The sequence below is a fragment of the Vitis vinifera genome, chromosome 11 (assembly GCF_030704535.1).
Source record: "Vitis vinifera cultivar Pinot Noir 40024 chromosome 11, ASM3070453v1".
In the NCBI taxonomy this organism is placed as follows: Eukaryota; Viridiplantae; Streptophyta; class Magnoliopsida; order Vitales; family Vitaceae; genus Vitis; species Vitis vinifera.
The window spans coordinates 3,002,703-3,019,750 of record NC_081815.1 but is presented as its reverse complement, the minus strand read 5'-3'; the positions used below and the strand labels follow the sequence as shown (position 1 = coordinate 3,019,750).

At 33.4% G+C, this 17,048-nt stretch overlaps 1 protein-coding gene across 1 annotated transcript; it reads left to right on the top strand.

Annotated features, from left to right (window-relative positions):
- Positions 1–5,060: 5,060 nt before the first annotated feature.
- On the top strand, positions 5,061–14,716 carry LOC100245687 (peroxisomal fatty acid beta-oxidation multifunctional protein AIM1). Its single transcript, XM_002284247.4, has 18 exons — positions 5,061–5,267; positions 5,365–5,436; positions 6,158–6,220; positions 6,324–6,380; positions 6,578–6,645; positions 6,725–6,806; positions 6,919–6,974; positions 7,462–7,764; positions 8,109–8,195; positions 9,528–9,702; positions 10,347–10,468; positions 10,701–10,864; positions 11,801–12,055; positions 12,923–13,044; positions 13,151–13,272; positions 13,465–13,613; positions 14,052–14,190; positions 14,478–14,716. Exons 1-18 carry the CDS (start codon positions 5,174–5,176, stop codon positions 14,520–14,522), a joined length of 2,175 nt encoding a protein of 724 aa, XP_002284283.1. The 5' UTR covers positions 5,061–5,173; the 3' UTR covers positions 14,523–14,716.
- Positions 14,717–17,048: the final 2,332 nt, after the last annotated feature.

The following is a 17,048-nucleotide window of genomic DNA, read 5'->3' as shown; positions in this document are numbered from 1 at the left end:
ATGATATTAACTAAAAGTTTCTTTATTATGAACAACAAGATTAGTTGATTTCTCATAGATTATTTCTTTGAGGTTTATAGGGGTTCTTGCACATGGGGTAAATACTGAGACCTCTGTTTAAGTATGGTAAACTTTAGAAACATACTTCGTTGTCCAAATTCAAGCAAAAGTCTTTTGGTTCAAAATTCAAAAAAAGCCTATTTAACCATGAATGATTATTTATAAAAGATTAAAGGTTGTATCGATTTGCTAGGATTACTTCCTAATTCAATATCTAATAAAGGACATATTGATGCCATCTTTGAGAGTTTATTAACAAATTACGACACTTTTATTCTTTCAATTGAATTACACGCAAATCCTTATACAATCGATGATTTAGAATCTTTATTGTTAGCTTAAAAGGCTAGGATAAAGAAGAAAAATAAGGAATATAATTTTATACAAGCTAGAATGGCAAATGTTGTTATAATTAGTCAAATCTCTCAACAACAAAAGTAGTATACTAATGGTTTTTGGAAAAAAATTTAGGCAATGTTTGGTTTTCGGAAAATTTGAGGGAAAATGCAAAGGAAAGAAAATAGAGAGGAAAAGTAAAAGAAAAAAAAAAGTGAAGGAAAATAAAAAATAGAGTTAAAGATGATAAATTATTTTTATTTGCTATTTCAAACTCATTTTATTTATTTTAACTCATCAATATAAAGATTAAATAATTTTAAAATGTATAAGTTTCTAACTAATTTTAATTATATTTAATTTTCTTTGGAATATTTTATAGGACAACCAAACATGAGAAAATCATTTTTCTTAGCATTTTTTCTTTCCTTTATACTTTCTGAGAACCAAACATAACCTTAGTTCCAATTTTGGTGGTCAATTTTTCCTTTATTTTTTTTTTCTTTTTTGTTATAGAAGGTAATTTCCATAATAACACTAGAGGAAGTTTTGGCTTTCTTAATCAAAGAAGAGGCCAAGGAAGTAATTTAATGGCCAATTTTGTAGCAAGAGTTTCTAGTCTCAAAACAACCTTAGTATCAACTTTGTGGAAAGATTAGCCACATGGTGATGAATTGTAATTACCATTTTGATCAAAGTTTCTTAGGAGTTTGGACCTTCTCAATTTTAAAATCAACAAAGTTTCCAAGTGGTATATTAGATTATCAATTTAGTAGAAAGTCTTGAAATACTCTTATATGAACAAATTATACTCACTTAATTCCTCCACGTTATTTGTTTTCTTACAATGAATAAACATGTGTTTATTGTCATTGGCGTGTTGATGTTTCTTGCAAATTGTATATGACTAAATATGGTAATCTATGTCACCTTACTTCCAAAGTATCGTTTTGCACAAAACTTCCATACATTGGAATGAGGTTTAACATATAGTCCGATATCTTTGTGAAACTACTAACATGGGTTTATTTTATTCAAAAGCATCAAAATGTTAGTTGCTTGAATATCTAGATATTGGCTATCTTTTAAGCCCCATAAAGCTCAATTTTACACAATGTATTTGCTTAAGGTATTACAACAATATTGTGAAGATCAATTAAGCAAATAGTAGTTGTGGACTTGCATTTTTTCATGTGCACCACTTGAACTTTGAGACTCACTTTTATTTGTGAAAATTTTGATTTTTAAAAAAATTAGAATCACTACTTATTTTAGTTTATTTTTAAAAATAAAAACAAAATAAGAAAGGAACTTGTGTAACTCCTTATTTGGAAAAGACATGTTTGTAAAAATTGAGTCTAATTTAGGAATCTAGTTACCTACGAGGAAGGCATGGTGATAACTTATAACACCCCTCTAAGTCCATATACCTACGGTCTCTATTAAACAAATGAAGGAAATTGTGATAATTAATTAATTAATGAATAATGAATATTAAGATTAAGAACACAAATCAATATATAGGAAAATAATTATAAAAGCAAATTGTAAGAATGAACAAGATAAATGATATGATATAAATTGATTTATTAAACTGATTAAAAAAGATATTTCAAAAATTAGTTTTTTAATCGATTTCAAATGATTTTATTAAAAACAATTTTGAATTAATGATTTCAATTTATTTATTTTTTTTAAAAAGTTTCAATTTATTTTCAATAAGCGATCTAATTCAATTTAAGTTGTATTCAATCTTCAAAAAAGTTATTTATATTTATTTTATCAAAATAATTTATTACAAAGTTTCAATTTGGCAATAAAAAATATTTTTACTTGCTTTTGCTAAGAAAAATAATGAAATTGTACAACTTTATTTACAAAAGTATTTCAATTTGATTTTATTTACAAAAAGAATTAATTTCTTTACAAACTTTATTTATTAAAATATTTTCAATCCAGTGTTATTAAAAAAATGATTTCTACAACTTTAATTTGTAAAAAAAAAAATTCATCTTAATCTCATTAAAAATTTGTTTAAAACCTTTATTTACAAAATTTACTTTTAATCAATCTTATCAAGAGGAGTTTTATTTTTAAAAAACATTTTTTTTGGACAATTTTATTTAAAAATCAAACTTTTAAACAATTTTTATTAAACAAATAAAAAAACATTTTTAAAGGAAATTTTTCATTAAACAAATAAACTTTTGGACAATTGTTATTAAAAATAATTTTTAAAATTTTATTAAAAACAATTTTTTCGATTTTCCTAAAAAAATTTCTGATTTTTTTAATTATTATTTTATTAAAAAAAATGATTGTTAAGCTTCTTCTTTTATTAAAACAAAAATTTTGAACTGTTTCTTTATATATCCAATAAATATATACAAAGAATATGTATAGGAACTAATAAAAATGAAACTAAATAAAGTGATAAAATAAAATATGTACTCCAACAAATTTACAGCAAGCTGAATGCCCCGTTTATAGCTTTCTTGAGCCTCATTTTCTTCCATTAAATTTGATTCTTCACATGTCATAAATTCATACTCAATCAGCATAATATCAATAATGGGATGGGCGCATGCAAAACAAAAATGAGCCTAAAAGTAAATATCATAAATATAAAAAGTTTAAAACAAATATTTAAATCCAAATTCAATAAGTATCGTACTTTAGATTGGTTCAATAAATTTCATCAATGAGCCTAAAAGTAAATATCATAAATATTAAAAGTTTAAAACAAATATTTAAATCCAAATTCAATAAGTATCGTATTTTAGATTGGTTCAATAAAAATAGATCGACAAACATAACATTATAAGCTTTACTTCAAGATTTTTAAATTAATAACCAAAATACAACCACAATCAACCAAGTGAAAATGTAACAAATCAAAATAAATTTAATTAGAACCAAATTCAATATCTCACCATCCAAGCAACCAAAATCAAGTCCAATTTAATAAACAAATTAAACCCAAAATATGCACAAATAAAATAATAATAATAACAATAATAATAATAAAAAATAATAAGACATATTCTCATCATCATCTAATCGAAAATTATCAAAACATCATCATTCTCTTTCAGTATCTAACTTTTCATTGGAGACATGTTATCAAATATAATAATTTATATGACTTGCAATTTCCTTTTAATTTCAAATTAATTCATTTTTAAACCCTTAGTTATTTTAATAAATTTATTTAAATAAATACATAAATTTTGCAAAGTCCAAAAGAAATCTTACTGTCTTAAAAACCTAGTATCAATAAAATAAAATAAAAGGGTTTGATATGCATTTGATTCATTAGAAGTATGACGGCATGTGAATCTTTCGGTACGAGAATCTTTAAATACTTGCTTTTGTTCGGTAACTTGTGGCAATCACCATAAATCAAGAATTTCTTTTTTTATTCTGGAAAATAAAAAGAGAGCCCGGTCAAAAAAAAAAAGGCAGAGAAATTTGCGAGTGGACTGGAAAAAAAAAAGGTCCGACAGAGTTGACGACGACTTTGACGGATAACCAATTAACCAATTCATTATTTTGATAGCCGTCGGAAGACCCTTTCAGACGTGAGGGTTGACTCTCGCTTTGTCAATAAAACCAAATGACAATCAATCAACCAAAATTCACCCAACTACTACTCTTTTTGTTCAAACAAACCACAATTGATTGAATTTTTATTTTTCTTCGACAAAACCCAACTAACTTAAGTTTTGGGGAAACTCACTTTTTCCATATAACAAATTCTCGGTTTTCTTAGTACAGATATAATTATTTTTTTTTCTTAAAAAAAATTTAATTTCCAAAAAATGAATTTTTTTTTTCTTACTTTACTTTCTATAATAAAGAATCCAATGTATTCATTATGCCCTCTCATCCTATTTTTTATATTTTAAAGATAAATTTTTATTTTTAATAAATTTTTATATTTATATAATTATTTTTAGATCATTTAAAACATAAATTAAAATATTTTAAAATTTACAAAAAAAACCCATTTTTTATTATAAGTTCTGAAAAAAAACTTTTTATTAAAGAATTATTAAATATGTTTTAAAATCCGGAAATAGCTCCAGACTGGCAGTTAGTGTCTTCAAACATATGATATAATATTTCCAATAACTTTACATTATTTACGAAAGAGCCATTGTGGAGAATTTATAATTTATTTGAATGTCACCTTTTATTTATTTATTTTTCTCTCTCAAGTCACGTCGATGGGTGGTTGTGTTGGACAATATCGGGATTTCCACGTGTTTTAGGTGTTTGTTTGGGTAAATGCAGAAACGTACCCAGAAGCAGTGGGGATAGTCTGATCCCGCTTCTTCCACGTGTTTCTTGCCAGGTTTGGTACCATAATCAAATCTATACATGGTTTTCACGGTTTCCCTGTCATCGCCAAACTTCCACGTCAGCGCCCCCACGCGAAGCCAATTGGAAATTTACTTTTATTACCATTTTCGATTAATTTAATTTAAGTCCATGTCACAATATTCAGGCACAATTGGTGAGCAATTACCATTATTATTTTTATTAGGGATGATGAAAAGGTTAAAACGACACCGTTTATGTGGTGGAAAAAATAATTGCAGAGAAAATGGACCCCACCTGGACCTCGCTCAAATGAGCTGATCGGTCAAGTTTACACTCGTGTCACGCACCATAAAGGCAGGAAGCACATCTCGCTTCGTTATTGTAGCACTCAAATCATCATTATCGTCTTCTTCCTTGATCACAGAACTGAAACCCTAGGTTGTCGGAAGTCATGTCGAAGGCTGAAGTAACCATGGAGGTCGGAAACGATGGCGTTGCAGTCATCACCATGTCCAATCCTCCCGTCAACGCCTTGGCCCTTGCGAGTACCGTCTACATTTCTGAATTCCTTTGGAACTTCGATTTTGGATCGTTGATCTTATGTGGTCAGACACTTGAGCTTGTTGTTTGGTTTTGGTGCAGTTATCGCGGGGTTGAAGGAGAAATACGCTGAGGCTATGAGGAGAAATGACGTTAAAGCTATTGTTGTTACTGGTACGTTTTAACTTTTGCTGGTACGCTTTGGATTTTCATGTTTTGTGATTTTGTATTTTTGTTCATAATTGGTTTTGCAGAATTTACTCATTGGGTGAGGTTTAGCGGATAGGGGCATCCTATTGTTTCAAAATTAAGTCTTACTGTGCTTTTGATGGTTCAGTGAATATTCCCAAAATTTTGGACTTGGGTTGGGGATCGAATTGAATTGTGAGGAATTCCATCCAGTTTTGGGAATAGTGGGCACTCTTTTATCTTTGTTTTCAAAACTCTGTTCGGCTAAATAACAAGAAAAAATTTGAAGTCGGATTGTTTTGGACTTTGAATCAAGTTGGAAACCACTATTTCATTTGGCCTCTCTCCCATCATATTTCCTAGTTCTTTTTTGAAAAATTATCATCAGATTAATTGGACAGGCAGGATCTTCTATGCAGATGCTTTTGGTTTTGGGTAATAATCAAAGGACTCACTAGCATTGTGGACTCCCAAGTCTCAAAATACCTAAAAACTAGAATATGTCAAATCATGATTCTCTCTTTGGATTTGATTTTACATCCATCAATGAACTTATGCTTCTTTCTGATGTCATGTTGCTCTTAGTGGATTTGCCCGATCTCATAATTTCATGTAGGCTAGTGTTTTAAGATTGTTGAATCTTGCACTTATGCTTTACACCCACTAGTCTCTGATTGTATATATATTTTTTCTAATGTGTTTAAAGGCAAAGGTGGAAGGTTTTCTGGTGGTTTTGACATCAATGTTTTCCAGAAAGTACACAAAACTGGTATGAGTTCATTGATTTTATTAAGTTGTGCTAATAATAATCTGGAAATTTAATTTTGAATCTATTTATTGGGAATTTATAACTTTTTTGTCTGTCCTGGCAGCTGATATTTCGCATTTACCAGATGCATCTATTGATCTTTTGGTCAACACAGTTGAAGGTCCTCACTTTACCTAAATTATTACTTTTTATGAATATGCAACTTCAGACAGTTCATTTATGAGAAAACCTTTCCATGGTTCTTCTGTAGAAAAAAAAAAAAAAACACACATCATATTAGAGTTGTTTCTTTTTTCTTATTTTGTTGAAGGCTTTCATAATTATGATTTTGTTATTTTGTGGTCTCCATAATCTCAGATGCCAAGAAGCCTAGTGTTGCTGCTGTGGAAGGACTTGCCCTTGGAGGTGGCTTAGAAGTGGCAATGGTATGTGTTCTCTGTTTAGTTGAGTAAGTTTGATTGGCTAAAATTCTTAATTTCACATCTTCTGAATAATCTTCTACAGGCTTGCCATGCACGTATTGCTGCACCAAAAACTCAACTTGGCTTGCCAGAGCTTTCACTTGGAGTTATGCCTGGATTTGGAGGTACAGCTGTTTTTGTGTCCTGGAGTCCACTTGAGTTTTGGATCTAAGTGATGCAATTTAGATTTTCCATGAAAATTTACTGACGAATAAAAAATATGTTTGTATTTTAAAGGCACACAACGTCTTCCAAGGCTTGTAGGGTTGTCAAAGGCCATTGAAATGATGCGGGTAAGCATGCCTTTTATATTGATTTGGCATAGTTTGTAGAATTTAAGACCTTTACACTAATCTAAGCTGAATGTGTAACAGCTCCAAATACACAAACATGCTCTTCTTTGAAGGTTTGCTTAGAAAGTTTTCTTTCTTAACACATGTGCTCCCTTCTTAGTCACTCTGTTAGAAGTTATGGAGAATTTGATTCACTCTGTTATAAGATGTCCTTTGAAGGCTTAAAAGGAACCATAAGACAACAAGAAACTTTACTTTTCAAAAGGAAAAAAAAAAACAATAAACCAAAAGTTTTAACTGAAAAATACATTGTGGAAATATGAGACCATCTAATGTCCAGTGTATGAATAATATAAATTTGGGCCATATCTTCTGAGTTGTGACTTCTGTTCCTTCAAAATTATCTTGTTTCTAGATGGTCTGAATAATATAATTTTGTATTACAACATACCAGTTGCCACTTAGTGATGTGAATAAGTTTTTGCAGTTATCCAAATCAATATCGTCTGAAGAAGGGTACAAGCTGGGTCTTGTTGATGCTATTGTGTCTTCTGAAGAGTTACTGAAAGTATCTCGAAGATGGGCTTTGGACATAGTGGATAAGCGCAAACCTTGGGTGCGTTCCCTTCACCAGACTGAAAAGCTTGGATCAGTGTCTGAAGCACTTGACATTTTGAAAATTTCCAGACAGCAAGCCAGGAAAACTGTTCCACATCTGCCTCAGCACCAGGCATGCCTTGATGTAATTGAGGAGGGCATTGTTCATGGAGGATATAGTGGGCTTCTAAAGGTGTTTCAATAGAATTCACTATGATTATTACTTTCTGAAGGATCTTGTTTGTGCTATTTTCTATTAGTAGTTCTTTATGGTATATTCTTCATGTTTCTAATTGTTTCTTAGAATACTCCACATAGAACACTTGAAAACATCTCAAATTTATTCTAAAAAATTACTTCCAAACAGACCCTTTATTTTTCTCTTAGTAGGTATTGTATATGCACTTCCAATGCATTCCCATGTGAAGGGAACAATATGCCTAGCTTTACAAGAGTGTTTATTGGGGGGATCCTTACTAATCCAGCTGGTCTGCGGCTTCTTCATATGTGAACTAATCTAAGAAATGGTTATTGCAGGAAACGAAAGTTTTCAACAAGTTAGTCTTGTCAGACACTGCAAAAGGTCTTATTCATGTGTTCTTTGCTCAGCGCGCAACATCTAAGGTAAGATACTTGATGCAATGTATATCACTAAGTTCTATCAGCTCACCTATTTATGGTTCTCCCCCACTCCTTCCTGCATTGTTGTCATCCTAGTTTTGTTTGCTCTCTCTTCAAGAGTGATTAATTACTAGGCTAGTTGGACTCAAGCTCTATGCATTCATGAGACTAGATCAGTGCATATGGGAAGCGTGTGGAACCCATAGCAGTAAAAAGAAAGGAAAAATGAATTCAAATCCATAGTTGTAGGTTGGTTACAAAGCAGTTACCATATTATGCTACAAACAGGGCAAGGCCAAATTTTAGAAAAGAGAAATGGGGAAGAGACCAAAATGGGGATTGAGGTTTTGTGGTAGTATAGATTTATGTGCATTAAATTGTTAGTCTCAACAACAAGTGCCCTTACTTCATTATTTATTTTTATAGCTTCAAAGCCCACTAGTTTTGCATTGCAGGCCCTGCAAAAACTATAGATGCTTGACCCTTCCCTACGGACCATTTATTGGCTATGCTGGGGACAGGGACCTGGGCACTCCTGCTTGTGTGTGGGGTATCTACCAATTGAGCTGCCTGTGGGGGCTATTACCGCTTTAATGCAAAATTTAATATTAGGGACTGTAAGATGCTGGTTTCAGTGATCTTTGCTTAAGGTCCTGTTTCCTTCTCTTACCTGGATGACACTAAGTTGGCGCAAAAATTCCTGGTTTCTAAATTTGAGTTCATCCAATTTTAACATGGAATTTGGGCTTAGATTTGTCAATTTCAACATATCAGCAGCTGTTTGCATGGAGTAATATGTGATAGGAGATATGATTTTCCAGAGTTTTCCTCATCAATTTTATGTGTTTGTATAAAAGTATTCATATTTTGGGTTGGTTTCAAACATAGGTCAACTCTAATCAACTCACCAAATCCCAACTATTTGGGTCCTACTTGGCCCATCTGCTATTAGATTATAGGCCATCAAATCATTTCTTACAAGCTTGGCTCACTTGCTATTTGGCCTTTATTTTCTCCTTGCAGGGCAATTTCTTTGTTTGCTCTGCAATTTAAATCCAGGATGAAAATAAAGTCCAAACCCTAGAGTTTTAGAATTTTTTTTTTTATAAATTTTATTGAAAAATATTCTCCAGGAGTCCAATTCTGTCCAGGAGTGCATTTGAAAGCTTCTTTCTGTACTTCCGATGTCCCTGATTTTGGCTCTCCCTTTTAGAGTTTTAATTTCTCATTCTTTGTTGAAGGAAAAATTCATTGGTTGTTTATTTTCTGGCACAAGTAACTATCCTTTGGGACTTCTTTTTGAATGATGTTCTCTTACATTTGTAATTCTGACAGGTACCTAATGTTACTGACATTGGGCTCAAACCAAGGAATGTAAAGAAAGTTGCTGTAATTGGTGGAGGTCTAATGGGTTCTGGCATAGCTACAGCTCTCATCACAAGTAACATATATGTTGTGCTGAAAGAAGTTAACTCTGAATATCTTTTGAAGGGTATAAAAACGATAGAAGGTAATTACTTAAGTTAGAACTGCTATTGAGAATAATTGTTGGCATTCATTTGTTAGGATAGAAATTGTTTGAAGGAATATTTCTACTATAATGTGAGGTAAAACTATAACACTTTTCAGATCATGCCAGTGTAACGATTCACTATTACCAGGAGTGCTGCAATTTGGTGTCTAATTCTCAAATAAAATTTATGATCATTCAAAGAAAATGTGTGATCTTTTAAATTGCATGCATGCATTCAGAATTGTGGCCTAATATTTTAGTAATTTTTGTGATTTCTAGCCATTATAAAGGAACATTGATAGAAATATATCCTTAATATGATGAAAGAGTATCGAAAGCGTATGTTTAATTTATATATGGTATTGACAAGGTATAGTTATCCACTGAATCTGATACTCCATCATGAGCCTCTTTGTTTACAAAGAAGTGGTGGCTTTGGGACACAAGCTCAGCCTATTTATCTCAACTGCTGGAAAACATGGACCTAAATGGAACCCTTATTCAAGGCATTGGATCTGAAATTGCCAGACATCGTAGCAGTCATTCTCCCATATTATTATTGAATGTTTCACATTTGAGTAACTTTTGTCTAACTTTATCAACTAAGGGAGGAACTTGTAACTATGTGCTTCATGTGACAGCAAATGTTCGAGGCTTAGTGACAAAAGGAAAACTGACACAGGATAAAGCACGTAAAGCCCTCTCAATGCTCAAAGGTGTACTGGACTACTCAGAATTTAAAGATATTGACATGGTCATAGAGGTGGGTTTTTTTGCTGAAACTTAATATTTCCACATATGTGGAAGCCGAATGTGGATTTTACTTTCTGAGTCAGATTTGTGTGCTGGTGATGATGTTCAACAGTTTCTTCCCATTTTGCTCAATATTTTCGTATTTAGCGTAATATAGTGCCTATGTTCCTTGACATCCATTAAAAGATTTATTGTTAGCTGGATAGTTTAAAAGTTATCTGATACAGTGCTCTCATTTGCAGGCTGTAATTGAAAATATTTCATTAAAACAGAAAATATTTAGTGAAATAGAGAAGATCTGTTCTCCCCACTGCATTTTGGCAACAAATACATCTACTATTGACCTCAATTTAGTTGGAGAAAAGACCAGTTCACAAGATCGAATCATAGGGGCGCATTTCTTCAGGTTATTGGATTCTTCTCACTTCTTCTTGTTAAAGCAACCTAGCTAGAGGACTATGAGCTTCTTGTAATGTTTGACCTAGTGATGAAATACTGATATCAACTGTCATTACCACTCAGTTCAGAACTGTGAAGTCAGTGATTTGCATCACATGGAGAAGTTCCCATATACAATAGGTATGGGACTTTCCTGAATAAGAAAACCATCCATGTGGTGAATTTAGGGGATCCCAATCGTATGATGTGGGGTTCCATTTATTGGCTTCATGACAAAAAATTCCCTCATGCACAACAGGACAGGGGATCAACCATCTTTAGTTGATCCAGTATGCCTTGTCTTCTAAACTCTGTCCTAATATGGAGAAAATTGGGGAAAAAAATGGTATTGAATCTTAAAACACTGCAACGACAAAGAGTTGTATGTTTCCAGATTTTCTTTTCTTTTCTTTTCTTTTCTTCCATCTCCTAATCAACTAGATAGAGCATAAGATTCTGTTTGTTTTTGTGTATTTCTTTGCAAAATGGCAATGAGACACTGATTACAAGTTATAACAATTTCTATTCATGCTGCACACATGCATGCCATCACTCAGAAGAAAAAAATGTTGGAAATTTCTTTTCCTGTTTGAGGACAAAATTTCCACTATTTCAATGGTAATGTGACATATTGAATAGGACTTGTTTTGTTCCATGCAAGCACTCAATAGCTATTGTTAATCTGGAATGTGACCTCCACAGGAAGGGAGGAGCCTAAATGATAGTGAAAATTGTTGACTGGTCATTTTCATATATGTGTGTGACAGTTCCTAGTGGCATCAGTGACTTGAAGAACTCATTATGTTGTAGTAATGTCTTATTATCAATTGAGTATTCTTATTTCTGGGAAAGTATTTTTTTGTGTTTATTTTTTTTATTTCTAATATGTCTCCTTACCAAACAGCCCTGCACATGTGATGCCTCTCTTAGAAGTTGTACGTACGGAGAAGACTTCTGCACAAGTAATTCTTGATCTCATGACAGTTGGGAAAGCCATAAAAAAGATTCCTGTTGTTGTGGGAAGCTGCACTGGTTTTGCCGTCAATCGGACTTTCTTCCCATATGCACAAGGTGCACATTTTTTGGTCAATTTAGGTGTGGATCCGTTTAGAATTGACTGGGTAATCAGCAATTTTGGCCTCCCCATGGGCCCTTTCCAGTAAGTTTCTTCCCTTAGTTACTCTGCATGTGCATGGCTTGGTATGTGACAGTGTCTGATGTCTATCCTTGCATGTGGGGATGAAGCTAGAAATTTTTTGAGGGAACCAGAGTTAACATACTTAAATTTGAAACTAAAGATAATACTAAAATGCTTAATTTATTTTAAAGTTTTACTAATTTGGTGGATAAGTGGCTGGATATTTTTCCTTAAGAAATGGTCCAATCACTCATTTTTTTATCATCCCTCTTTCATTTAATTGCCTCAAATCTCCACAATTAGAATTAAGTTTGTGTGTGCGTGTGTGTGTACCTGAATTTGATATATATGGCCATAGACAATGAATATGGAAGAAGTTGGCGGTTGTAATATAAACAGTTCTTTTGAGGGAAAAATAATACTTTTAGAGGACAATAGGATGGACCCACAATATAAACAAATAATACTGAGAGTAAATTCGATTATGATGAGGTTAAAATGGAGAAAACAGGGAATTGGAGCTGTTATAACAGTGGGTGCAAGTTGTGCAAGCCACCATTTCTATGTGAGAGACCGATATGTTGTTTCACAGGTCTTATAAAGGGCAATGGAGAGGTTCTTTTTCCCCATCTTTTTCTTCTTTTTTTTTAATTTTAAATTAATCTTGAATGAATTATCTTGCGTCATTTTTAATTGCCCTTGTCTTGAGGCAAACCTCAAGGTTCAAAGTCCACTTTAGTGACTCTCCAAAGTCCATTTCATCCATTTGATTGTAGCTTTTGCCCTTGCATACATCCAAAGAAAGTTGTTCTCAAATGATGCATTCATATCTACATGAGATGTTATAGATGGATGATATTAAAATGTTCTTCCTGGTTATATTTGCAGGCTTCAGGACCTTTCTGGATATGGAGTAGCTGTAGCAGTTGGGAAAGAGTTTGCTACTGCATTTCAAGGTCGCACATTTGAGTCTCCATTGGTTAACCTTCTACTGAAAAATGGGCGGAATGGTATTGAAAGATTATTGTTACCATTTGTCATTTCTTATTATCCTTGTGTTGCCGACACCTTGCCATGTCCTTTGCTTGTGACATGTATGACAATTTGTCATCTCAGGTAAACAGAATGGAAAAGGATACTACATATATGAAAAGGGAAGCAAGCCAAGGCCCGATCCTTCAGTTCTACCAATTATTGAGGAGTCTAGAAGGCTTGCCAATATTATGCCTGGTGGAAAGGTACTTAATTCTGCAATAAAAGGCGGGTTTATTGCATTTTGCATTTGATGACATCCATACTTCTTTAGGTTTGAGTTGTGGACCTGTGTTGAAGCTTTAGCTTATGCTAACTCTATATAAGACAAAAACAGTACCTGGTCTGTGGCATTGGCTTAAGATTTGCTAATGTGTCTTCTGGAATATGTGTGGCAGCCTATATCTGTGGCCAACCAAGAAATTCTGGAGATGATACTCTTCCCAGTAGTGAATGAGGCATGCCGTGTTTTGGATGAAGGAGTTGTTGTTCGAGCATCAGACCTCGACATCACATCGGTTCTTGGAATGAGTTTTCCCTCTTACCGGTTAGTTGTTTAGGTTCTTCTCTTTTGCAGTAGAAATTGCAAGACATTCTCTCTTGTTTCTGGGCCACCAAATTCTTGATCAGGCGCATAAACATTCTGTTTCATTTCAATGGACAGTAGGTTAGGGCAGTATCAGTATTTATTTTATTAGATCTCATTTTATATAGCGCTGAGTTCTTGCAAATTTGCAATCACATTATGCATGCATATGAAACTGCATCTGGAGGCATTCCTGCATGTGCTATCAACACAATCAGTGAACCTGTTTGGCAGTAAAAATTCATGTTTCTCAGGGTCCATTTTGTCCAGTGAGATGGTTTTAATCACATAGTAGCGTTTTTGCCCCTCCTGAAATGGATGTTTTCGATTTCTGTAACAAATTATCTGTAAATAAATCACAGTAAATGCTTCTTTTTCTTTTTTTTCTTTTTGTGGCAGTGGTGGTATTGTGTTCTGGGCGGATGAAGTTGGGCCTTACTATATATACACATGTCTCAAGAAATGGTCAGCTATGTATGGCACCTTTTTTAAGCCATCAAGTTATTTGGAACAAAGAGCAACAAAAGGCATACCATTGGTATGAACCCTATTTTCCTTCTCCTTTTCTTTCACTATATTTGCATGTGTTGCTCCCTTCCCATCCACATTCATTCTTTTGCCAAATGAAACTGCCTTCTGCAAAATTGCTTAACTTCGAATTACATATTTCTGGTCATTTTAGTTCTCTTCATTTATGTGCATGGTTGCCCCTTTAAAAAATAAAAATAAAAATAAATTGTTGAATCCTGAACATTTCTGTGTAAATCTCCCTAAGATTTTTTTTTTTTTTTCTAATTATTATTATTATTTTTTTTCAATCTCCAGAGTGCACCTGCTTCAGCTTCACCAGCTTCAAATTCACGTCTCTAGGGTACTCCAAGATCCACCTGGTCGTCAAAGATATCGGGTCTCAAGAAGAATAAGAACCCTTTTTTTCTTTGGCTCCATTGGAATTCTTTGAGAAGCAAAGATCGAGAATAATTATCTTTTACATGATTTAAATGTTGGTTCAAACATTATCTCTTAAATTTTGCCAATAAATGAATGTAGTTTATTTCCTACAACATTGCAATAGTAGCGTATTTAAAAATGCGATCGTCGCATGCCCCAAAGGAAATCTAACCCACTAAGGGCTTGTTCAGTTTTTCTTTAAATTTGTTCCATCTTCATGATATGGTGATTGGTAAATCCCAGCTCAGCTCTTGATCAAGGATTAGTGAAACGAGAATTGGGGTTAGTGAAATTTGTGTATGGAGAGGAAGAAAACCTTGAGAGAACCAAGAAAATTGCAAACCTCAAGTCTCAGTTTTCTGTTTCTTACAGAGCCTTTTAATTGAGTACAGAAAGAAAGAACCCTTGATGTGGTAGTTGCCATGTGTGTTTTCACATGCCCTCTCAAATGAAAAGGTGATTCATCTACTTTGAGTTTGCTCTTCAGCTTTAAAAATCTAATCTAGCTGTTGACAAAGGTTTGGTGAAGACATTAGCAACCTGGTCTATTGATGGAACAAAGTGGATCTCTAATATCTTTTGCAGAACCTTGTCTCGCACAAAATGCATGTCAATCTCAATATGCTTTGTTCGAGCATGATATACAAGATTTGCTACCAACAAAGTTGCTCCTTGATTGTCACACCAAATTATCAGTGAGAATTTGAGTTCAACTCTCAACTCTCTTAGCAAAGAATCCATCCAAGTTATTAATTCTACAACAAGAAGAGTCAATGCACAACATTCCAACTTAGTACTCGATCATGCTACTACACTTTGTTTCTTGGAGCTCCAAGACACAAGATTGCCTCCAAAAAACACACAATTGCCATTGGTAGATTGTCTATCATCTGAGTAGCTTGCTCAATCAGGCATCAGAGAAGACTAAAAGGTCTAATTGTTTGTTGGATTTGAAGTGAAGACTAGGAGTGATGGTCTCTTTCAAGTAACAAAAAGTACTCTTTTGTAAGCTTCCCAATGAACATTAGTAGGATTTTGTAAAAACTAACTCAACTTGCTAACCATATAGGAGATATCTGGACATGTCATTATGACATATTATAAGGCCCCAATAACACTCCTTTAAAGTGAAGGTTTAGATACAACCCAGTAGTATCCCGAAGAGCTTTTACTCCAAGGAAGAAATGTAAGGAACCAAAATCTTTAAGAGCAAAGTTGCAATTCAAGTCACTTACTAATTTTGATATAGCTGTAGAATTGTTACCAATGATCAAGATCTCATCAATGTAAACCAATAAAATCAGCAAGGTATCTTCTGATTTATACAGAAACAAAAATACATTAGATCATGAATTAGTAAAGCCCCAATATAAGAGTGTTTGCTTAAGTCTATCGAATTAGGCCCTCGGCACTTGCTTTACCTCATAAAGCACTTTCCTTAACTTGCATACAAATTGAAGCGTTGTAGAATCAACAATCCCTCGGGCTGACTCATATACACATCCTCCTATAAATGCCTATTTAGGAAGGCATTATTTACATCCAATTGATGAACAACCCATCGTTGTTGCAAGGCTAAAGCCAGATCAACCCGAATAGTAGAAGACTCAACACCGAATGGTAAGTTTTAGAGAATTCTACTCTAGGAGTTTGATGAAACCCTTTTGCTACCAAGCAAGCTTTATACTTGTTTAATGAACCATCAACATTGTATTTCAGCTTGAAGACCCATTCATTCCCAACAACATTATACTTGGACTAATAGGAAACAAAACACCAAGTATGATTATTGAGAGCTTGAAATTTTGCATCCATGGCTTTCTTCCAATTGGGATCATAGAGATACAGTTAGTGGATGCTTAAGAACATTAAATAACTTGGGTTTGTATATTCCAGCTCTGCTTCATGTCACTATGGAATGAGTAGAAGGAATTGGTTCAGAGGTAGGAGTTGGTTATAAATGTGGTTGAATGATAGCAGGTTAGGAAGGTTGCTTAGACTGTGGAGATGTAGTGGTGGTTGAATCAAAATGTGTCACATGCTCTACTAATTGGTCATGCAATCGTTAAAGATTGTTGCCTTTGATTATCTCAAGACCAGCCACAGTGTTTGGTTGACGCACATCACTAACTAAAATTTTGTACTTGCACTAAAGGTTGAAGACAAACTTGGAAGTGTGTTTGGTTTGAGAAGAGGAAACATTGGTTAGAGATGAGAATAACTCCAAATAAGGAAGATTACATTCCATGACATGAAGACTCTACCAGAGGGATGGAGACATGAATATCCCTTATGAACTGAACTATATCAAAGGAAAAAACATTTACAATAACGAAATTGAAGTTTATGTGTATTGTGGGTAACACAAGCAGCCAAAATTACGAAGAGACGAGTAAGATTTGGCAAACAACCAAATAACTTTTGGAAATGAGAAATGTTGGAAAG